This window comes from Danio rerio, chromosome 11, assembly GCF_049306965.1.
Source record: "Danio rerio strain Tuebingen ecotype United States chromosome 11, GRCz12tu, whole genome shotgun sequence".
NCBI classification, from domain to species: domain Eukaryota; kingdom Metazoa; phylum Chordata; class Actinopteri; order Cypriniformes; family Danionidae; genus Danio; species Danio rerio.
The window spans coordinates 40,349,823-40,375,655 of record NC_133186.1 but is presented as its reverse complement, the minus strand read 5'-3'; the positions used below and the strand labels follow the sequence as shown (position 1 = coordinate 40,375,655).

At 34.2% G+C, this 25,833-nt stretch overlaps 2 protein-coding genes across 15 annotated transcripts in view; one reads left to right on the top strand and one right to left on the bottom strand.

Moving 5' to 3' along the window:
• Positions 1-25,833, bottom strand: part of sox13 (SRY-box transcription factor 13) — a 675,553-nt gene that overhangs the window by 472,147 nt on the left and 177,573 nt on the right. The window lies entirely within an intron of this gene.
• The window catches only part of slc41a1 (solute carrier family 41 member 1), an 83,569-nt gene that overhangs the window by 50,886 nt on the left and 6,850 nt on the right, over positions 1-25,833 (top strand). For 11 of the 14 annotated variants that reach the window (XM_073915521.1, XM_073915527.1, XM_073915524.1 and 8 more), the window contains 8 exons: positions 4,412-4,483; positions 7,405-7,549; positions 10,646-10,792; positions 17,187-17,334; positions 17,480-17,559; positions 17,652-17,786; positions 19,798-19,946; positions 22,041-25,106. In XM_073915521.1, the coding sequence (XP_073771622.1) occupies positions 4,412-4,483; positions 7,405-7,549; positions 10,646-10,792; positions 17,187-17,334; positions 17,480-17,559; positions 17,652-17,786; positions 19,798-19,946; positions 22,041-22,226 (1,062 nt within the window). In that variant the 3' untranslated portion in view covers positions 22,227-25,106. Of the gene's footprint in view, positions 1-4,411; positions 4,484-7,404; positions 7,550-10,645; positions 10,793-17,186; positions 17,335-17,479; positions 17,560-17,651; positions 17,787-19,797; positions 19,947-22,040; positions 25,764-25,833 lie in introns of those variants that run through there. The other 3 variants (NM_001423793.1, NM_001423792.1, XR_012386709.1) reach the window with 2 other exon arrangements.

Below are 25,833 nucleotides of genomic sequence, written 5' to 3'. Positions count from 1 at the left end.
GTGGTGGTGTAATGGTGTGGGCGAGATTTTCTTGGCATACTTTGGGCTCATTAGTATCAACTGAGCATCGTGTCAACGCCACATCCTTCCTGAGTATTGTTGCTGACCATGTCCATCCCTTTATGACCACAGTGTACCATCTTCTGATGGCTGCTTCCAGCAGAATAACGCGCCATGTCATAAAGTGTGAATCATCTCAGACTGGTTCCTTGAACATAACGATGAGTTCACTGTACTCAAATGGCCTCCACAGTCACCAGTACTCAATCCAATAGAGCACCTTTGGGATGTGGTGGAATGGGAGATTCGCATCATGGATGTGCAGCCGACAAATCTGCAGCAACTACATGATGCTATCATGTCAATATGGAGCAAAATCTCTGAGGAATATCTCCAGTACCTTGTTGAATCTATGCCATGAAGGATTAAGGCCGATCTGAAGGCAAAAGAGCTCCAACTTGGCACTAGTAAGGTGTACCTAATAAAGTGGCCGGTAGTATAATTCAATCGTTTGAAGAATATTTGTACATTTTAAAATATAAACAGACCAAATACCAATTCTAATAATAAAAACGATGGACTTGAGTACCAAGCTCTCTTCAGCATAGCAATGCCTAGAAATTCATTAAAAAAAATTGTATGCACCTCAGAGGTAGCAACAAAATGTCAAAGCTACCCACCAACATTATCATCCTCACATTGTGCACAGTGACTTTTGTACTTTCGAGCAGCTCTTCTTCCCAGTATGTTTGAAATCTGGTTTATTTTGTCATGCAGCGTTTAACCGAGTTTTTTAAAGCGGTGAAGTGGCGAGTTCACAGGAAGCTCAGAAGTGCTCCAGCTCTTTTGAAACACAATGAATGCTACAGTGAGGTGCACTGAATGTCTAACAGAGGCCGCTGCTCGCTCAAATGCATTCTGCGCACGTACTCTGGCTATTCTACTTCCTGTCTCGTTTAGGAGGGAGCTCTGGTTCCTCTACATTTGTGTGTTGAGCTGCTGTACTTGATTTGCATTTAAGACATTGTCTGCTAAGGTTTAGCTTTTCAGACTTTATGGTGTTGCACAGAAGAAGGAAAAAAGTACATTTTCCATTTGCCTGAATTAGCCTGACACACATATAATATAATTATATAATAATAATAATAATAATAAATAATATAATACCACTAATACTGAAATGGATAAGGTGTTTTAGAATGACCAAATCAACATTTTAGATGTTTTACAAAGTGCCCAGCTTGCTGGTTTGTCCGTTCACACACATTTTTATCACCACATGATTATTACAGCAAAATCACATGACTTTTTTTTAATGTGCGAACTGGAATTTGTTCGGTAGAAGTATTTGCATTGTAGTTCATGCACATCTTATCGAATAAAAAGTTTATCCGACTCAGTTATTTTCAAAATTTATGCGCATCTTGCCATTTTCATCAACCATTTTTATGTGCATATCCAAAATGTACATCCACTAAGCTTATTTTAGAACATTAAAAAAGTTACATGGTAGTGTGAATGAGTCTTGACAGAGTTTGTGCATATAGGCAGGTAGTACACAGAGAGATTGTGTATGGCCGAGAGCACTTGACATTAGTGTCTGTTGTGAGAGAAGATGAGATAAGTAGAAAGAGGAGGATTAGATGCATCTGTCCAGCTCATCAAACCCTCTTTTGTCTTGTGAACTGACCACCGTTTGTTCTGCTGGAAGCTGGAGCAAAGCACCAGCGAAATGTATGTTTCCTGCCGTGTGTGTTTCATTGTTTCGTTTGCATGGAAAGATCTCAGTCTGAGGAGGATCATATCAGCACTATTTGTTTTTGTTTTGTGACTATTAAACGTGACATAAAAGGGATTTTCCAAAAGGATATCAAGTTGGATGAGGCTTTGTTTTGTCTGTTGGGATTTGATTTGATCATGAAATGTTTAACTATGATGTTATAGGCAGGATTTTGTTCTGCACCCTTGACTTGAAGTATTTTACTTTAGCACGCAACCAGTCCTGCAGCGTTTGCACAACGAATGTAAACCGTTTATATTTTAATATGCTTTTTTTCTTTTAATATGTGAATTTCTTGCCTTACAGATGAAAACCAAGCCAAAAAATAAACAAGTGAAATGTGAAAACCAAAGTTCTAACAGTATTTTTCATTAATTTTCTTTAATTCTGTAACTGTCACTATTAAGTTTACTTCACATTATTGCAACTAATTCCTCATCTAATCATGACAAACTATATATCATTTAAAAGGACTAAGTCTTCTTAATACATACTGTACCACTGTTTTGAGATTTTGGTAATCTAGGAAGAGTAAGAGATAAAAATCCATTTACTGTCACCACTTTTTAAACCATGGGACCATTTACGATTACATATTTAAACCGTAATATTGTAATCTAAACATAAAGCAATCAGGACAAACTACATATCATTTATTAGCTTAGAATATCTTGTTTCCATATCTGGTGATTTCTGATAGATACTAAACAACAGTTATTTAATAATCTACAACAAGAATACTCATTAAAAAACATTACTTTGCTACAGCAATCCACATGTAAACATATTTTTAGATGATTTTATAGGCTAAATTCAAGTCAAATACCACCAAACTGACCATTCTACTCTAGAATGTGATGTCTATTTTTTACATATTGTCAAAAGAATGAAGTATTATGGTTCAAAACATACACAGAAATAGGATGAGCCCTTATATGGTCACCAATTTAAACTGAATGTCAACTTGTGGTGACGTCTGGTACTGCGACTAAACTAAATTTCACTGAAAGCTCGTGTTTTGAGATATCAAGTTTCTTCATATATTTAGCTTTGATTTTCTGTCCAATTTGAGCTAAAATAGGTTTTGTACATTTATTTAATAATAATATAGAATATTTAAAATATTACATAAAATAGTTTATGCATTGTATTGTTTTGTTGATTTCACAAACTTAAAGGCACATAACTTTTATTTAATTTAGCTTTTTAAACGATTTTTTACTAGAGCTACAATCTGACGAGTCTCTTATTTAAATGGCCAAGCTTAAATCTCTGCACCAAACCATTAAAGATTGGCAATTATTTAAGTTTAACATGTCATTTTCAAAAAGTGGATGGCAGCAGTTAAGGACATTGAAGATAAACATTTGCTCAGAATCTTTAAGATATAGGTGACTTTTTTTGGTACATAGAACATTATTTACAATATTTATTTTAGTTTTTTTGTCAAAAAAACATTATAAAAGTGTCAAATATCACTGATTTACTTTTATTGATTTTAAATTATAGTTTGTTTTCGCAATACAGTTTTTTTTACTGAACAAAAAATTTTTTTTTCTTGATTTATTTAAGTCAAAGAGTTTATTTGTTCCAAAATAAACCAAAAAGTTTCCAAATTATTACATTTTTATAAATCTTTGCAGATTTTAATTCTAGCCAACAAAATGGCAGACTGTTAAAAAGGAATGTGACTTTTCCAAAAGGATGTTTCAATCTTAAATGACGCTGGGAAAAAATATTGTGGTTTTAATTGATTTTTATGGGGACTAGGGTTGTCATACTGGAATTCAGTACCAATTGATACCAAAAATTTTTAAAAAGCATTTTAAAAGGAGCATTTTTAAGCCCTGATTCATCGGCTGATCTGTCGTATGTCAGCTTATAGACAAACCAGCTGATCGACCTGACTTTGAAACGCTCCAGTTTCCCTGTTTCTGTGGTTAAACTGGGTAAACAGCGGTGAGTTTGATAAACTAATGACCTTCACAGCCAATCACAGTCATTTCTGTTGAGCACATGAACACAATAGCAAATCAGCGATGTTTAAGAACGCACTTAAATGTTAGTAGGAAACGGACATTTTCAAAATTTCTGTATCGATGGGTACCGAATGCCAGTATCGTGACAACCCTAATGGGGACATATTTGTCTTTTAGGTCAAGAGTGTAACATTTTTTGTACTGCATGTAGATATAGATTGTAGTACAGATTTATGAAAGGAAATGAGGGTGAATTAATGACATTTTAATACAAATACAACATTTTAGCAAACAAAACAAACATTGTTTGTATTGACATCTAATAATATCACAAAATGTAAAAAGAAAGACAAAAATGTCCATACAGATCCACAAGAAGGATTGTTCGAGGCATTTCTTTAATAATTTTTCATCATCTGTGTGGCTTTAGTTACATCAGCCATAAAGTAGTTTCAAAGCCAAAGAAAGTTATTACATTTTAATTGAAAATTATGTTTTTTCATGTCTGTTTGTTTTTGCGTGGAAGTTAGCTCCGGGACACTGAATCCGATTGCAAAACTAAAACATCATCTAAAAGCTTCAGCTCAAGTGTGCAGTGTTGAAACTATAATGGGAGTATTTGTTAAATGGACTTCCTGTGCTCTCTCACCAGGCTAATATTGGACAAATGGACACAGCCAAGGATATGTGGAAAATGATCATGGGAAACCTCGCGCTAATTCAGGTTGGAGACCTTCTAAAAATATCAATCCTGTTTGTCTAATGTACAGGGCAAGCGTCCAGTTCACAAAGGCTTTGTTCAGGCCAGCCACAAAAATCTGATTATTTGGCAATTCTTACTGTGAAATAAACAAGCGGATTAGATCTGATGTTTACATGCCAGCTCTAAATCCATACATGGCTTATTTTGTAAATAAGTTGAAATGATTTAGATTTTCATATCTAAAAATGAAAGCGTATTTAAAACCTCACTTATCAGAAAGTTTGAAATAGATTTTATTTATTTTTCAGGTTTTATTTAATATATACTTTTAGTAGCGCTGGGCAAAGATTAGTTGCGATTAATTGCATCCAAGATATAAATTAGTTTTTACATTATATAAATGTGTGTATTATATATATTTCTTATGTTTACGTGATGCACACACATACACACAGTTGAAATCAGAATTTTTAGCCCCCCTGAATTGTTTGCCCCCCCCTGTTTATTTTTCCCCAGATTTCTGTTTAACTGAGAGCAGATTTTTTCAACACATTTCTAAACATAATAGTTTTAATAACTAATTTCTAATAGCTGATTTATTTTATCTTTGCCATGATGACAGTAAATAATATTTGACTAGATATTTTTCAAGACACTTCTATACAGCCCAAAGTGACATTTTAAGGCTTAAATAGGTTAATTAGGTTAACTAGGCAGGTTAGGGTAATTAGGCAAGTTATTGTCTGATGATGGTTTGTTCTGTAGACTATCAAAAAATATAGCTTAAGGGTTAATAATTTTGACCTTAAAATGTTTTTAAAAAATGTTTAACTGCTTTTATTCTAACCGAAATAAAGCAAATAAGACTTTTTCCAGAAGAAAAAATATTATCAGACATACTGTGAAAATTTTCTTGTTCTGTTAAACATAATTTGGGAAATATTTAAAAAAGAAAAAAATTCAAAGAGGGGCTAATAATTCTGCATGCATGCATGTCTGTATGTATATATATATATATATATATATATATATATATATATATATATATATATATATATATATATATATATATATATATAATATAAACAGTACTCACACTTAAATTGTCAACACAAACTTTAATTTAGGATTAATCATAATTTTTGCCCATCACTAATTTTTATTAGTAATTGTTTTTTTTTTTTTTTTACCATGCCTTATTTTGTAGTTTATTTCATTTTTATATTTAGCTATGATATAGTATTAGTTGATTAAAGTACTTAAAATGAAATCTACAACTACCTGACAAAAGTCTTGTCTTCGATCCCAGTCGTAAAAGCAACAAATAGTAACTTGACTTCTTGTTAATCATTTGGAAAAGTGGTAGAAGGTCGATTTTTCAGATGAATCATCTGTTGAACTGCATCCCAATCATCACTGATACTGCAGAAGTCCTACTGGAACCAGCATGGACAAAAGATTCTCATAGAAATCAGTCAAGTTTGGTGAAGGAAAAATAATGGTTTGTGGTTACATTCAGTATGAGGGAGATCTGCAGAGTGGATGGCAACATTAACAGTCTGAGGTATCAAGATATTTGTGCAGCCCGTTACATTACAAACCATAGGACAGATAGCGCTCCTTCTCATACTTCAGCCTCCACATCAAAGTTCCTGAAAGCAAAGAAGATCAAGGTGGTCCAAGATTGGCCAGCCCAGTCACCAGACATGAACATTATTGAGCATGTCTGGGGTAAGATGAAGGAGGCATTGAAGATGAATCCAAAGAATCTTGATGAATTCTGGGAGTCCTGCAAGAACGCTTTCTTTGCCATTCCAGATGACTTTAATAAGTTATTTGAGTCATTGCAGAGATGTATGGATGCAGTCCTCCAAGCTCATGGGAGTCATACACAATATTTATTCTTTTTCTACTGCACCATGACTTCATATTCCATAATGTACATTATTTCTGTTAAGTGACAAGACTTTTGTCTAAGCAAAGTCAGACCTTACTGTCCTAATTAATTAAAAATCAAGGCATGATCATATTTTATTTTGCTAAAATAAGCGTAATCTAGAGGTCTTTGCCTTTCATATAAGCCACTTTTGATGCCAAATGATCAACTAGAAGTCAAGTTAATATTTGTTGTTTCTAAAACTTGGATAGATGACAAGACTTTTGTCAGGAAGTGTATTTCAGGCATAACTTTTACATTTTTTTATTTATTATTTACATGTTTTTACCGCTTTACTTTAAGTTTCAGTTAATGTCATTCAAAGTTCATTGTTATGAATGCAGCCAATGTTTGAAATGGTATGCTACTCATTTACTCTTTTCTAATATAGTCAACTAAATAACATTTACTATCTAGTGAGTATTGAATGAATGAAAATTACGCTGTAAAAAATTAAATCTGCAAAATTTACAGTTGTTGTGTTTGGCAGAATTGTACTGCTAAAAATATGATAGAAATGTAAAAATGGCACAGTAAATTACCGTATTTCATTATATTTACAGTGCCAATACACCAGTGTTTTGATATACTAACATCTACACAATATACTTTTTTACACTTTGTTGCACATTGTCACAGACAAAAACACAACAACAACAAGATGTGAAGTAAAAGTGATGTTTTTTACAGCAATATAATGTAGTCAAAGTGCTTTCAAAATAAATGTATTCGTCTGTCCTACAGATTTTTGTCGATTTACCCCTAATATGAGTAAATCCTCAGTGACAGAGTCTCCGATCATGTGAGCTTTGACTTTCCCAGATTGCACACTTTTTTCTTTCTGGATATCACTCCAAACCCAATAGTGGCATGTGTGCTCTTAATGATGAAAGAGAACAAAGTAAACCTGACATGAACAGGACAAAGACTTTGAACTTCAGGAGGGAGGGAGGGATGATGGGTAATGGAGGTGTCTGAGTTCATCGTGTCCCTCTGCTGTGTTCAGGTTCAGGCCACCGTGGTCGGATTTCTGGCTTCCATCGCCGCCGTCATCTTTGGCTGGATCCCAGAGGGCAACTTTAGGATGGGTCATGCCATCCTGCTCTGTGCCAGCAGCGTGGCCACCGCATTCATCGCCTCTTTGGCTTTAGGTGAGACCATTGAGTCCTTCTGACCTGCAGTAAACTGACACAGAGCAGTTTAAACTGGACCCTTGTGTATGGGGAAACATCCCAAAACAAATCCCATGAAATGTTTGCACAACATTACATCACAGTGCAACTGTTTTAGATGGAACTTTTTAGGACACAACATATACACAGTTAAAGTCAGAATTAGTAGCCCTCCTGAATTATTAGCCCCCTGTATATTTTTTTGAACGAATTTCTAAACTGATTTTTTTATCTTTGCCATAATGACAGCACATTATATTTTACTATATATATATATATATATATATATATATATATATATATATATATATATATATATATATATATATATATATAAATATATATATATATATATATAAATATATATATATTCAAGATACTAGTATTAAGCGCTTAAAGTGACATTTAAAGGCTTAACTAAGTTAATTAGGCAAGTTAGGGTAATTAGGCAAATCACAACGATGGTTTGTATAACATTGCATACGTTTGTTAAGTGTGACGTCACTCGAAGTGGCTTCCAGGTCCAAGTACTTTATCAAACTGTATAGGGTGACTCAACATATGAGAATAAAGAATGTTTACAAAGCTATGTAATACTTTCAAAAATCACGATTACAATATGTATATATATATCTAGGCCTAATATACGATGGCCAGAAAGTGATTTATTTTTTATAAATTGTTAAAATATTGGTGTCTGTGAAGCAGCAAGTCCAGTTGTGTATGGACCATGATTTTATGTAAAATTCCCTTTTAATGTGTGATATGACTAAAAAGGGGTCATAAACAAATATTTTCTTAATTCAAATGAATAGCGGCTTCGACCCAGAAACAGTATTTCATACATCACGACTGTCTCTAGACAGTGGAAAGCAAATATTGTTTAAGAGGGCATAATATTGACCTTAAAATGGTTTAGAAAAAATAATTTAAAACTGCTTTTAATCTAGCCAAAATAAATAAAAAAATAAATAACATGAGGGCGAATATATATTTAGAAATAGAAAGGTAATACATCTCAATTCAGATTTAAACCATTATTTGCAAAATAAACGGACACAAGTGTTTTTCTTTTATACGTTTCTTTATTTTATTTTATTTTATTTTTGCAGTTTATTATAATAACGTTCATTTGGTTGTACTCTTTTTTTTTTTGGACTGTGATTTTAAGATGTGCTTAGTATTTAATTTGATTGCCAACAAAAACTTATTTTAGTAAAAATGTGATATATGAAAATGGTATATATGATGTAAAAAAGTAGTTATGAATTTTGTTTGCTATCATAATTGTATTTTAGATATTAGTTTGTCTCAGTTTTGGTGTACAACAGTGCTCAGCATATACGAGTACACCCCACATAAATGTCTAATTTAAATTCATATTTTTAATAGGAAGCTATATAATATTATATTATATACATTAGCTTAGTCAGTACTGAAGCCAAATCTGGATAATGGTTCAACAATTAGTTGTCCAAATTTATATGTTTAGTAAAAATATTAAATAAAATGTTCAAAAATAGCAAAAAATTAAGAGAAACAAAAAATATAGACAATTTTGTTGAGATATTGTAGTTTGTAATATTTTGCATGGATTTAAATGTATTATCCTTTTATTTCTAAAGATGTTCTGTGATTTGACTATTATTTCTGTTTTGTTCAAATGCACCTATATATTACCCATATTCACTGAGAAATGGATCAAAATATGCATTTTTAAAATAGGTTGTACTCATTTATGCTGAGCACTGTATATACTTTGTATTTATACTGTGTATTTATTTAGATAAGCAACATACAATATATGTTATATTGTATTTCCTTTGGTTGCAAATGCATCTCAATTTTAATTTTAAATTATTTATTTTAAAATCCAACCTGATGTATTTTCTTTAGTAGCCTCAAAACTTCACTATGATTTTTTTATACTATAATGATAATTATAAACTGAAAACGGAAATCTGCAAATTAGCAGTTTTCTGTATTGTGTGATTTTTTTTTCTCATTTATTTCTGCTTTTGAATTGCATTATAGGATCTTAATCTTACTTACAACAACTTTTAACCTTGAAAAGTTTGAAAAAGTGACTTTTATTGAAAGTTTTAATAATTTCAAGTGATATATTGTCTGGGTTGCTGTTGCATATTGCTCTAAAAATCCTTGTAATAAACTGCCAGCACATTTTCTGTTATTTTACAGACTTCTCTTTTTCCATATCGTACATCATATAATTTCAAACTACTAAAATGTCAATGAAAGTCACTTTGTTAAACTGTAGAGTTGAATTATCAACATCTAAAGTCAACAGAGCAAAGATCAACATTCCATAATGCAAATCACAACCGTAAATAAACCGAAAGCACTTGTGAATAACGAAATACAGAAACTGTTAATTCACTGATATTTTTTTACAGTGCACTATAATGTTATAATAATTTTGTATTTTAGAAGTTTTATAATGCTATAATGACACAATAGCTAGGTTTTCATCCACCTATTTGTATGCACATTTTAGATTTGTGGTTACTGGAAAAGTCAAGATGGACATATATTTTGTAAATGCGTATAACTGAATATATACAGTAATTTTGTTTTCTTTAACATATTGGATGGAAATCCTGCTTTATTTGCACGTCTTTTATGCCATATTCAAGGTTTGCATGTAATTTTAATTTGCATCTTTGGATAAAAACATAGCTAGTTATACAAATCCATAACAAACAAAAAAAAACAAGCATTTTTTTTCCTTGTGATATCTTTAAATAAATGGCCCAAAGCAATGTTCTTATCTCATGTATTGTGTTGTATTCATTGTGTCATTTAGTTTTTGCAACTAAAAAAAGAAACATGCTAATTGGTAAGATCCAACTTATGTTTCTTTTTGATCCTGAGAACACAAAGCAACTCTTAATTCCTCATTTCAGCACCAGAATGTAAATAAATCCAACAAAACAGGAGATATCAAACTCCAAGAATGCCTGCTCTTCATTGTTTGTCATTGACACACGATCTCCTGTGTTAATGCCACCATTTCAACACTAATTTGACAAATCTTTCCTCTCGACTTCCGCCCAGGTCTTATCATGATCGGGGTTATCATCGCATCCAGGAAGGTTGGCATAAACCCAGACAACGTGGCCACCCCTATTGCTGCCAGCCTGGGTGACCTGATCACGCTGTCGCTGCTGGCTGGCATCAGCACAGGCCTGTATAAGGAGCTTGGTGAGTCTGTGCCACCCGTCGTTGGCTGAGCTCTTTAATGGGAACACTGCTGTAATCCGATATGTTCTGTTCCGTCAGTGCTTTTCCTGATACAAATGCAGGCATGGTAGAGTTTGTAGACTTACAGTTGAAGTCTGTATTATTAGCCCTTCTGAATTATAAGCTCACCTGTTTTGTTCCCTAATTTTTGTTTAATGGAAAGAAGATTTTTAACACATTTCTAATAACTGATTTATTTTATGTATATAAATACATTTTATATATATATAAATATATAAGTACATAATATCTGTCTAGATATTTTTCAAGATATTAGCATTCAGCTTAAAGTGACATTTAAAGGCTTAACTAGGTTAATTAGGGTAATTAGGCAAGTTATTGTATAATGATGGTTTGTTCTGTAGACAATCATATAGCTTATAATATATTTTTATTATATATTATAGCTAATAATTTTGACCTTAAAATTATTATTTTTTAAATTTAAAACTGATTTTATTCTAGCTAAAATAAAACAAATAAGACTTGCTCTGTTTAACATCATTTGACATCAAATTCACAGGAGGGCTAATAATGTTTATTTCAGCTGTACGTTTACATTCATATTCATTGTCAGATTTGAAACCGTATATTAAGTGTCAGACTTTTAACTTATAATTAGGCCTACACAGAATCTGCACACAGAAATCAACAGAATTTTTTAGGCCAAACATAAAAAAAAGTTTTAAAAATCCAACCTGTTTTTTTTTAGTAGCCTCAAATCTTCTATATAGATTTTTTCTATATATTTTTGTCTATTTATTTGCTTATAAATGTGTGTAAATATATATTTATTCAGTTTATATATTAATTTTAGTAATAATATTAAATAATATGCTAATATTTATATGATTTATTTACCGTAGAGTTTATGAAGTAATAGTTTAATAGTCTTTTTAGTAGATATACTATGAGAGAGACTTGCTTTTTTACCAAACAAGTGAATCTGCTTGCATTGGCATTGTAGATCTTAATTACTCATTCATTCGTTTTCCTTCGGCTTAGTTCCTTTATTTATCAGGGATTGCCACAGCAGAATGAACCACCCATTTATCCAGCATGTGTTTTAAACAGCAACTGCCCTTACAGCCGTAACCCACTACTGGGAAACATCCATACACACATACATAATGGTCAATGTAGTTAATTCAATACACCTATAGCTAGGCCCACATGGAATCTGCGTGCACAGAAAAAGTGGCTCTAGATGGATTTGCATTGTAAACATTAAATCAGTTTAAAAATTATTATTTTTTGTTTCATATATTGAGTTTTTAGTTATGACACTCCCAAAATAATACTGCATAAATCCACAGATTTTTTACAAAATTCTCCATAGAAATAGCAAAAATTGTCCGCAGACTCGGTCTGGCCCTACCTATAGCGCATGTCTTTGGACTGTGGTGGAAACCAGAGCACCCTAAGTAACCCACATCAACAAGGGGAGAACATGCAAACTCCACACAGAAATGCCAATTGACCTGTCCAGGACTTGAACCAGCGACCTTCTTGCTGTGAGGCGACAGTGCTAACCACTTCACCGCCACGTGAAGCGACCATGTCACAGCAACCTTAATTAAAAAAAAAAGTTAAAAAGTGATTCTTATTTTATTTCATGTTCATGTATTTGGTTACTATACTCAAAATCATTTGGCATTTTACACAATTCTATGCAGAAATTGCAAAACAATTCAGGCCAATAAAATCAAAATGATTATTTAAACAAATTGTTTATTATTTTGACTTATTATTATTAATATTTGTAGCATTTTATTATTATTAATTAAAGATGGATGGATGGATGGATGGATGGATGGATGGATGGATGGATGGATGGATGGATGGATGGATGGATGGATGGATGGATGGATGGATGAATGGATGGACAGACAGATGAATATACCGACATACAGACAGACGGATAGATAGATAGATAGATAGATAGATAGATAGATAGATAGATAGATAGATAGATAGATAGATAGATAGATAGATAGATAGATAGATAGATAGATAGATAGATAGATAGATAGATAGATAGATAGATAGATAGAATAAGTTAGTTAAGAAAGGCTTAAAAACGTTTTAATTAGGAAGCAATTCTGTCATGGTATGTTGAAGAGACAGATACAAAAAGGTAGGATCCAAGTGCATTTAATGAAGAGATAATCGTGCAGATAACAGAACAAAACAAAAACAAGAAACTAAGGCAAGTTACGGGAACACAACGCATAAACAACATACCAACCAAAAACAAACGACTCGGTACAAACAAACGGATGCAGGGTTTATAAACAGTCCAAACAATCAACAGTGACAGGATTCAGCTGTGGGTGTATTCAGTGGAAGTGAAACCTGGTGTATGTGTAGCGGAATGAAGGGATTTGTAGTCCATGACTGAATTGTAGTTCACCAGCGATCTCTGCAGTCCTCGAGCGTTGGTGAACATGACAATAAGCATGCTTATTATTAATAAATTGGCTGTTTAGTGGTACTTTTAAAGTATGTATTAGGCATAACTATCCCTTATCTAACCCGGACACATAACCCTACCTTACTATTAAATTAGATTAGATCAATTTGATTATTGAATTAGTCATTTATTGAGGCAAAAGTAATAGTAAATGGTTTGCTAAAAGCGAATGTGTCTCTAAGAGTTTAATTTCCAAATCTTTAATGAATAAGGTTTAACGTGAATCTGTATTAACAATAACGTTTTATTGCTTCCAGAGCATTTTCTAGGTTAACTGCCATAAGAAGACATAAAAGACAACCATTAACTAACACTATCATTGTTGACAAACTGCTTTGAGCTGGCCTGCTACTATTATCAGCCTTATCACTACAAACCTACATCCAGTGTTACAGAGGCAGCTTTCATTTGCATAGCTGGAAGTTTCTTCCTCCACAAACGATCTTTGAAGAGATTTTAGATTTGTTTGTGACTTGCATTCGATTGCATCACATCAATGCAGTGTTTGAAGACTGGCGTACCGATGCTAAAAACAAATTCAGCTTTGCGTCACATGAATTAATTAGATTTTAAGAAGCATTGCACCATAGACCCTATAGAGTGAACTGTTTCTTCTGACAAGGTGATCATGTGATGTTTTGCATTTTTAGTTCTCCTGAGTATTGTGTTTAGTCAGACTTTTCCCAAGTCATTGTGCTGAGTCACATTGGAGCTGGTGAGGCATGTTGAGGCTTGTTTTCTCCATCAGTTTTTTATAAACAGAATGGCTGGATTTACACTGCATGCTTCAAGTGGCACAGATCAGATATGGCTAAAATAGCTCAAAATACCCCAAGTATAAATAATGTACAACTCTTTAAGTGAAGTTTATTCATAAACTAATTTCGAGAGGATCACGTGCTTATGATTGACACGGCTGGCCCTGAGTCAAGCTAATGTACGAACCACCAACCAGACTACTTCTAACCAAGTATAAATAACCAAACACCTTACCTTTAGTCATCTTCGTCTTGAAGAATCCCCCCTTCCACCCCTTCGCCTCCTTTGTCTACAGGGCAGCACGGCGGCCCAGTGGCTAGCACTGCGGCCTCACAGCAAAATGCCTCCAGTTCGGGCATCTACCCAAACGATCAGCATTTTCGTGTGGAGTTCATGTTCTCCCCGTGCTTGCGTGGGTTTTCCCCGGGTCCTCCGGTTTCCTCCCACACTCCCAAAAACATGACACTTAAGTAAATTGACTAAACCAAATTAGCACCAAATTCGATTCAATTCTGTCAGCAACGCATCACCTTAGCAACCCTCATGCAGCAGGAGGGAGGGGGGTTCTCGAGATCTACCCGAGCTCAAACTCCCCTCTCGCCCTGCAACGGGAGGGAGCCCCGGGCTCGAGGCACTCATGAGCTCGGGGCTCTCTCCCAGGACAGCATGCCAAACTAGCTTATCAACAATCATCAGCTAAGTGTGAACTCTTGAAATAAGCCACATTTAGGCTTTGACCCAAATTGTGCTGTTTTGGTGACTGCCGCTTTAAATTCAAATGATCTTTTCAAAAGAAGGCGGAGCTATGAATTCTTGTGTTCCAGCATAGCGGCAGATACAAAACAGGACTAATGTTATCTATTTCATTCATTTTTCCTCCGGCCTAGTTCCTTATTTTTCAGGGATCAGCACAGTGGAATGAACCGGCAACTATTCCGGCATGTGTTTTACCATACAGTCTCACATTCTTCACACACAATCTTCACACACACACACTACAGACAATGTCTTTGGACTAGGGGGAAGCATCTGGACCATGCTAACTCCACACAGAAATGCCAACTGGCCCAGTTGGGACTCAAAGCAGCAACTGTCTTGCTGTGGTGACAGTGCTAACCACTGAGCCACCATGCCGCACGCATCTAAAATTCGAGATATGTACAGTAATCTTAGTTGCTGACAATATCTTCCGCAGGTACAGTGCAAAAACTCTTAATGATGGATGGCTGCTTCTCACTTAGGGCTGTTTATGCTAATAAGGGAGAGATTGTCACTAATGGATGGGACTTTGAGCTGGAGAATGTCAATCAAAGTGTTTCTGCAGACTGTTTTTATGAATTGTGTTAATAAAAGCATAGAATTAATTACATTTTACTATTAGTGGTTTGTTAAATTCATACACTGTTGACACACAACAGTGTTTAAACCCCTAATGAAAGTGATTTAGCAAAATAAGAATAAGACTAGTCTCATTAAACTCATCAGACTCTATGATTTCCCCTTTAGACACTGACATTCTCCAAATTGGAGGAAATTGTCTTATTTAGATTGCATTGCGATGAGATGACACAAGAAAACGTGTTGTTAGCATTTTTGTGGCTAAAAACCTTAGTATTTTGATGTGTGGTAAACAACCGTGGAGAGAAAGTGTACACAAGGAAACATTTATGGTATGATTGCATGTTTATGTGTTATCAAACCTCACACGACCAGACTGTCTGGATGTAAACATTGATAAGTGCCAAAATGAAATTAGTAGGTCAACCACGCTTTCATCTTAGCCAACTTCTCCAGAATATGGGTGCAATATCGCACCCAGAAGAACTTTTTTTATTATTTGTCTCAACTGGTGTTGAATTCCAGACTCTTGCTTTAAAATTGTTAGTCATGGCAGCTCAGTTTACACAAAAAGAGTTTTTTTAGCATTATTTTACAATGACTTCGACATTGAAAAGTTGATATCTTTGTTTTTGTTTTATATAAATAAATTGCCAAATTTGCTTCATTTTTAACCATTTAACTGCCTGCTCTACCAAATGGTTGACCATTTTTTTACTGTTTTAACTAATGACTGTTAAAGTCATTTAAAGAATGACTGTTTTAAATAATGGCTTACACACAGCATTGTTGGTTTACAAAAAAATCTAACAAACATAATCCTGTTGCACTTCTACACTCGATTTTGGTTTTATTGTATAAACGACAAACAAGAAAACATTTTAAATGATAATCTGAAATATTTTGTGGCATACTTTAATAAATAAAGGTGATTTAGTATTCAAAAATGTTTTATTTGGAATATTTTTTTATTTTCTTAAAGTCTTATACTTCATATTGTCTGATTCTTCATAGTATATCTATTAATTCCTGTACTTTTACCATAAACCAACACATCAACCATTTGGTAGAGGCTGATATTTTAGAAATTATGGGATGTGTTTTAAAAATGCATTGAGTGAGTTAACTAGCGACATTAGAAGTAAAGAAATGCAATCCAAATATTATATTTCTTGGTGGGGCAGTGAATAATCTTAACTTTTTTTTTAATCCAACAAATTTGAAGATATTTTGTTTATTTAAAAGATAATAATACTACAATAAGCATTATTCAGTAATTATGTATCAGTGAATTTAAAAAATAATAATAATTTTAAGGACAATATTATTAGCCCCTTTAAGCTAAATTTTTTTCGATAGTCTACAGAACAAACCATCATTATACAATAACTTGCCTAATTACCCTAACCTGCCTGGTTATCCTAATTAACCTAGTTAAGCCTTTAAATGTCACTTTAAGATGTAGAGAAGTGTCTTGAAAAATATCTAGTCAAATATTATTTACTGTCATCATGGCAATGATAAAATTAATCAGTTATTAGAAATGAGTTATTAACACTATTATGTTTTTAAAAAAGTCTTCTCTCCGTTAAACAGAAATTGGGGAAAAATAATCAGGGGGTACTAATTCAGGGGGGCTAATGATTCTGACTTCAACTGTATATAAAAGTAAAAATATCAGGCGACCCCTGATGAATAAGGGACTAAGCCGAAGGAAAATGAATGAATGTATCATATTTACTTAACTTACTGTTATTGTGATTATTTTTATTTTTTTACATCCAGAATTCAACAATTATGCCAACCCGATGGTTTGTGCCTTCTTCGTGGCTCTGACGCCCATCTGGGTCCTCATCGCCCGGCGGATTCCCTCCACCCGGGAAGTGCTGTACTCAGGCTGGGAGCCTGTCATCATCGCCATGGCCATCAGCAGGTGGGGAAACAGCCATTAAGATAAAGACGCTCCATTTCCTCATGACTATTAATGATGGATGAATCACTCACTCCAGCTGACAGCCAGTGTCAATCATTTAGCCGTCACCAGAGATGTTGAAATTATGCTTATCTTTTTAAAACAGTGTCGGAGGCCTCATTCTGGATAAGACCGTATCAAACCCCAACTTCGCAGGAATGGCCGTTTTCACTCCGGTCATTAACGGTAAGCACCCGTATCTCCTCGTATCTCGTGTTTCTGTCAGTTGTTACTCACGTGAGATCATTGTGTATGTTGTTTGTTTTGCCCTGCTGTAGGTGTGGGTGGTAATCTGGTGGCGGTTCAAGCCAGTCGTATCTCCACCTACCTGCACATGAACGCCCTGCCCATTGTAGAGCCAAACCCGGCCCCTCGCAAATGCCCTACTCCATGGGGCACCTTCTTTGGGTCTGGTGAGTCACGTCATTTACTGTAGCACTAATATTGTAATTATTGACTAATAAAGGTGGAAAAACCAAGCACTGAACTAACAGAATAGATACACAAATAAAATATGATTCCAATGACTAATCTAATTATAAAAGAACTTTTTTTTTGTACTTAAACACTAAAAGTAAATATATATATATATATATATATATATATATATATATATATATATATATRTGTGTGTGTGTGTGTGTGTGTGTGTGTGTGTGTGTGTGTGTGTGTGTGTGTGTGTGTGTGTGTGTGTGTGTGTGTGTGTGTGTGTGTGTGTGTGTGTGTGTGTATGTATGTATGTATGTATGTATGTATGTATGTATGTATGTATGTATGTATGTATGTATGTATGTATATATATATATATATATATAGTATTAGGAAAAAAATGAATGGTTATCTGTAGACTAACTCTGACCAGATCATTTGAATCATTACGTCATTACCTTTAGAATCACTTTGAATAGATTATTTGAATCTGTGGGTAAGTAACTTTAGACTCACTTTGACCGGATCATTTGAATCAGTAAGTTGTTAATTGTAGACTATGTGGCTGTAAAAATATCAGAATTAATTTAAATTAATGATTCATTACCTGTAGAATTACTTGGAATAGATCATTTGTACTAGTGAGTCATTACTTGAAGACTCGCTCTGACCAGATCATTTGAATTAATGAGTCAATAACTGTAGAATCATTATAAATGGATCATTTTAATCTTTGAGTGAGTAACTGTAGACTCGCTATGGCTGGATCATTTGAATCAGTGAGTCAATAACTGTTGACCAACTGACCAACTAATATGAATCATTGAACTGTAGACTCCGTGGCTGTGAAGATATCAATCGAATCAATAAGTTGTTATCTGTAGATTTACTCTGACCAGTTCATTTGAATCAGTGAGTGATTGACTGTTGACTCGCTCTGACAAGGTCATATCAGTGAGTCATTACCTATAAAACCACTTTGAATAGATCAATTGAATCTGTAAATGAGTAACTGTAGACTTGCTAGGGCCGGATCATTTAAATCAGTGAGTCATTACATGTAGAATCACTTAGAATAGATAATTTCAATCTGTAACTAAAGACTCACTATGGCCGGATCATTTGAATCAGTGAGTCAATACTTGTAGAATCACTTGGAATAGATCATTTAAATTTGTGAGTAAGTAACTATAGACTTGCTCTGACTGGATCATTTGAATCAGTGAGTCATTACCTGTAGAATCACTATGAATAGATCATTTGATTCTGTGAGTAACTGTAGACTCTTTGACCGGATCATTTGAATCAGTGGGTCATTACTTGTAGAATCACTTAGAATAGATAATTTGAATCAGTGAGTAAGTAACTGTAGACTCGCTCTGACCGGATCATTTGAATCAGGGAATCATTACCTGTAGAATCACTATGAATAGATCATTTGTACCAGTGAGTCATTAATTGTAGAATCACTATGAACAGATCATTTGATTCTGTAACTGTAGACTTACTATAGCCGGATCATTTGAATCAGTGAGTCATTACCTGTAGAATCACTTAGAATAGATAATTTGTACTAGTGAGTCATCATTACTTGTAGACTTGCTCTGACCGGATCATTTGATTCTGTGAGTAACTGTAGACTTGCTCTGACCGGATCATTTGAATCAGTGAGTCATTGCCTGTAGATTCACTTTGAATAGATCATTTGAATCTGTGAGTGTGTAACTTAGACTCAATATGACTGGATCATTAGAATCAGTGAGTCATTACCTGTAAATTCACTTTGAATAGATAATTTGAATCACTAAATCAATTTAACAAGTTATATAGCAAGAACCGTAACTGAAAGTTTCCAAAACCAGAAAGTACAGATCCTTAAATATGTACTTAAGTCCAACAGTGAAGTAGGAATACTGTAAGTTATTGTCCATCACTGCAGTGTACTGGTCAGTAGTGCCCTGTTCATGCTTCTGAAAGACTCTTTCTGTTCATCAGGTGTGAATTCTCGATCTGCCAAAGTGCTGTTTCTGCTGGTCGCTCCTGGTCATCTGGTCTTCCTCTACACTATTAACTCTATGCGGGGAGGACACACCACTCTCACTTACATCTTCATTGCTTTTTACCTGGCTGCTGCTCTACTACAGGTACACCTGAACATCTGCTTATTATTACAAGGAAATAATCTGGGCTTCAAAAAACATGGGAGGGGGAATTTGGAGGAAATGTGTCGTCAAAGTTCAATGCAAATATATATATATTATATTATATAAATGTTATTCCTCGCATGAATATATGAACTTTTTTTTTAATGTTTTTGTGCATTGTGGCATTTTGTTCTTATAAATACACTACCATTAAAAGATTTAGGGTTTTAAAAAGTAGTTATATCAGAAATGGTGCATTAAATAGATATATAACATTAATAGGTAATATTTATAGATAGACAATATAGACATTTACGTAGATGTAAATGTAATAAATAGATATTTTTTGTATATACACTTCCTGACAAAAAATTTTTCACCTATTCAAGATTTAGGAACAACAAATATTAACTTGTCTTCAAGTTGATCATTTGGTATCAAAAGTGGCTTAAATGAAAGGCTAAGGCCTCTAGATTACGCTTATTTTAGCAAAATAAAACATGATCATGCCTTGATTTTTAATTAATTAATTAGGACAGTAAGGTCTGACTTTGCTTAGACAAAAGTCTTGTCACTTAACAGAAATAATGCACATTATAGAATATAAAGTCATGTTACTGTGGAAACATGATTAATATTGTGTCTGACTCTCATGAGCTTGGAGGACTGCATCCATACATCTCTGCATTGCCTCAAATAAAATCATCTGGAATGGCAAAAAAAGCGTTCTTGCAGGACTCCCAGAGCTCATCAAGATTCTTTGGATTCATCTTCATTAAATTATTCTCCTTCCTCCTCCACCTTACCAGACATGTTTAATAATTTTCATGTCTAGTGACTGGACTGGCCAATCCTGGAGCAATATAGCATATAGTGTGTGTATATATATTGATTGATAAAAAAAAGTATTATTTAAAAGGCATTTAGAGGCTTTTGCATCTGAAATCGTTGTATATATTTGTAAATAAATGGTCACACTTTATTTTAAGGTACATTTGTCACTATTAATAAACCATTAAGTATGACTTTTTACTGCTTATTAAAAGTTATTTAGTAGTAGGCAGTAGTTACTGTAAATTATGGTATAAATTAGGATTAGGGATGTAGAATAAAATCACTCAGATTATGTGCTTTATAAGTATTAATAAACAGATAATATCATAATAATAAGCCACTAGTTAATAGTGAGAATTTGTACTTAAAAGTGTTCGCATACTGTAAAATGTAAATCATAATATATTTTAGTATTATCCAAAATATACTGTTTTTATATTTATTCCAACTTAGATTATCCATTTTTTCTTGAGTCTCACAATTCTACAATTTCAAATATTTAGGCTTTTCTTCATCGGTGTTAAACTGCTTTGACACAATCAACATTGTAAAAAACACTACAGAAATAAAGATGAATTGAATTAGTGGAGCAGCTCATCGGTGGAGTTGTTCTTCAGTGGATCAGCTCCTTCAGCAGTGTCATTTACACTGAAATAAACTGAACTGAACATCACCAGTGACATTTATACTGAACTAAAGCTGTTTTAAGTTACTAGAACTCTCTCCTGCCTGCCTGAATTGCTGGAATTTTCCACAACTTGGAATGTCATGGCTCTCTTTTCTTCCTCTATGCAGGGATCCCATACTTCATACAAAAGCTTGAATTTCAGACTTATGGATGCAAGGCCTGAAAGTACTTTAAAGAAAACACAGTTCAAAATATTAGGATAAACAAAGGGACAAACATTTGATATCATTTGAAAAGCACATTATTAACAGTATTAAATTGAACAAATTTGACTAAAGTTCATTCAACATGACATATTCAAAACACCATCATTAGGCTGACTTTTTCATGTAAATATTAAGCTTAAGTGAAATGTGAAGTACAGTAAGGATTTTCATTGCGGTACATATGCTGGGGGAGTAAAAAAACGTTGCGTCATTTGAAGTTAATGGTGTTTTAAAAAGTCCCTGAATCTGCTGTTTATTAAAGAGTGGGAACCCTGTGTATGTTAAGCTGATTTGACACAATCTGCATTGTAGAAATGTGTGTTATAGAATCAAAGATGAATTGAAATGGTCTGTCTTTCCGTCTAGGTCATTATCCTGCTGTATCTGGCAGACTGGATGGTGAACTGGATGTGGCGTCGAGGGATGGATCCTGACAACTTCTCCATCCCCTACTTGACGGCGCTGGGAGACCTGCTGGGGACAGGCTTCCTGGCTCTGTGTTTCCACATCCTGTGGCTAATTGGAGATCGGGACACAGATGTGGGTGATTGATCCACGCTGCCTTTTCCTCTGACTCTGACTGTCCAAGCAACACACACACATGACGTCTTTATTTATAATGCCACATAGAGAAATAATATCTGTATTGTTATGGCTACCACGGTTACCATGATTATATTGATGACATTATTTGCTTTAGTATCGATATATAATTTCGTTGTTGTTTAGCTACCGGGAGAACGACAATCCTCATTATTTTTCAATGGGGATGTTCGGCCCGATCTTACAGCCACTGGCTGCATGTAAAGATTACACCAACCTAAACTTGAAATACTTCACGAGAGGCAAGCGAACGTAGAATGCGTAATCACCAAGTGCTACAAAATGGTTTAATGATATAAAACTTACGGACTCAAAATATAGACAAAAAAAAACATTTCCGGACCATCATGTTATTCTTAGATAACATTTCAGCCTGTTGATTGGCTCACGTGGGTCCTAAACGGGACCGGTAAAATATACTCATACAGTAAACACTGTTTAGCGAACGCCTTGTTTAATTAACACTTTTCAGCATCTAAAATTGCTTTAGTAGCTCTGCTTGTGGTTACAGAGAGACACAGCAACCAAAAGTGCTTCATAGTTTCAATGCAATCCCTGGAACACTCAAGTTGTGCAATGCCATTCGTGGGTTGTTTACGGTCAACGCCGTAAGGATAAAACACCAGACTTTGCCTCAATTGCGTACATACATTTCAGTATCAAACTAATCAAAGGCCTGAAAGACTGTTGTAAGCTTTTCAGACCGCTATCGTAAAGTCCACATCCGTTAATCTCCCAAATCTCTGGACTCAAAAACACTGGGACGGTTCATGTAGATGTTATTTTCAAAGGATGGAAAAATGCATTTTGCTAATTTTATTGAACTGGAAATTATATTTGACGATGCAATTTTTAAAGTATTCTATTATATAGAGTATACATCTGCCTTATTTTGCAATGCTTAAATGCTATTTTGCAATATTTGGGAAATATAGCTAGAAGAATAAAGAATAATATTATTATTATAAGTGTAAATTAAGGATTTAAAGAGATAGATCACCCAAAAATGAATGTTTACTCATCCTTAAATCCATGTCATGATTTTCCCAAGTACGATGTGATCCTGGATTAACATCTATGTTGATCCTGGAATATCACTGTTGTTAGAAAATGTAATCCATACCTATTCCCTAGCCCTAAACTCAACCATATTGGTAAATCACTTCTAAAATTAGAGAAGAATAGTTAGATAACAATCATGTATAAGTGCATAAATCTAACCCTAAGCCTTAGTTCTGATTGGCTGATTGGAATGTTGTTCCAGGATCAACATAGATGTTGCAAATATTGTGGAAGTTGCACGTTTCTAGCACTCTTCAAAATATGTTCTTTTGTGTTCAACAGAAGAAAGAAACTCATAAAAGTTTGAAACAAACAATTGATGACAGAACTTTCAATTTAGGGTGAACTATCCCTATAAAGGGGCTTTGAGTAGATTTCAAATCAAACATTGTCTACCAGTGGCCAATAAGTGAACTGCAACTTATTGCAAACCAATTAAAAGAGCCTGAATGTGATTCAGTGCCCTTACAGTGATTTTTTTTTTTTATCGTTTTGCTTAAAAGTAAAATGAAATGTAATTATATTTGCAGTGATACACTGATCAGAAACGGTAAATGATTATGTACTGCACGTTCCTCTGAATAATCCAATAAACACCACAAAAATCAGTCTATACATGCTTATAAAGACAACCTACAAAGTAATGGCGAGTTCAGACTGCACGATTTTTAAAGGAGTTTTAAAACACAGATCTTTCCACACTGCATGACTATCTGGGTTAGCGTTCTGGATGGATCGGGCAAGGGAGTTTCACACTGCATGATGTTACAATATGAGTCATTGAGAACTTTGTCTAGGTCTGCAAACTACCTCACAACCAAACACACACGAGAAGTGACATGTAAACAACGCGAGGTCAAGTAGTATATGTTTTGGTATTAATTGCGTAATGAGAAAGAAGCCTGTAGTGGGGAAGAAAATTTACTTATTTTGATCACCTGACAAATTTCCACTAGTTTTTCCTCCATTTCTTGGGTCCAAATAGACTGAAAAGAAGCTCTTTTACCTTCTCCCTAACCTCCCTCTGGCCTGCAGATACCCACACTGTGAAATATTTGACCTTAAATTTACAGTAAACTGCTGGCTAATAATTGCATTACTTTCACAGTAAGGTACTGTTTGTAAGATTACAGTAATTACTTTGAGGTACTTCATAACAATAATAATTCTGTAAATATTTGTAGATATCAGAAAAAGTGCTAGTATACACCTTAATATGTATTAATTCTGTGTTGAATAAAATATTAATAGTGTTTGAATTCCTATAACTAAAGTGCAAAAAATATAGCCATTTTTAACAGTAATTTACTGTAATCATGATGCCTGCCTTAATTTCATAATAAAGAAATTAATACGTAAAATTCAACAGTTAAATCCTGTAAAGTGACACTAATGTATTTTACTGTGAAGAATGACAGTAACATTTTGTGAAACTCTGGGAATAGGGTATATGCCGAGCTAGTGTTTTTCCCATACTGATAAACTTCCGGTGACCTGTTATTGTGAACTTTTTTCCATTTTTTTATGGTTTCTTTTACAGCATCGATAATGTAATGTCATTAAAATACATTCAGTTAAATAAACTTTGGCATTCATTTAGTTGCTAGACAAAACGAGACAAAAAGCCATTTACTCGCACGCGCCCGGCAGAATCGGCAGGCTAACGCAGAAGCTCCATTGAATATACTGGGGTAAAATAAATGCTCATATATAAAGACATGGCAGGGAAAATGTAATTTAATGAAGTGCTTCTTGTACAATCTGAGACCCACTTTATATCGGATATCACTCAGCTAGTGGGGATCACTGACTTTTAAAGAAAACAGGCCCTAAACGTGCCGGTTTTTGCATTGGCACACAGTTCGCCGGAAGTGCTTAACCCAGGTTACTGGCAAATTAAAGGTCCTTTTAGCATGCTTCGGCATATACCCTATTTATTACAGTGCATACTAGTTGATGCTGCTCTCTGATTGGCTGTAGGTAATCACCGATGTTATTTTCAATCAGAACACGTTTCATATGGCATGCTTTTGAATAGTCAACAGCTCTGGATATTTAGCATGCAAAATATCTCACGGGTGTCATCGGCGATTCTCTCAGATGGCTTCTTTGATAGTTCACACTGTGTGATTGATACTCACGTGAACGAGCATCGATTTGCCTGTGATTTCTCAAAATCATGCAGTCTGAACTCAGCATATAGAATAATAAACGTTATAAAGTCTTTTTTCAAGCTGTTCACACATTGCCAATTAAATCATTTAAAAGATGTATGCATAAGTTCTTGCATAGCCCCTTTTAATAATAATATCACAATAAGCCAACATAACAGTCTAACAGCTCAAATAAATCATGCAAATGGCCACAAATGCGTTAAAAATAAAGTGGATACAATTGATCCTTCCCTAAGCTCCACCCTCCTTGGTTACTGTCGCTAATGTAGACATGCATTACACACTTATTCCATAGAAATGAGCTGATTTGCACACAGAAT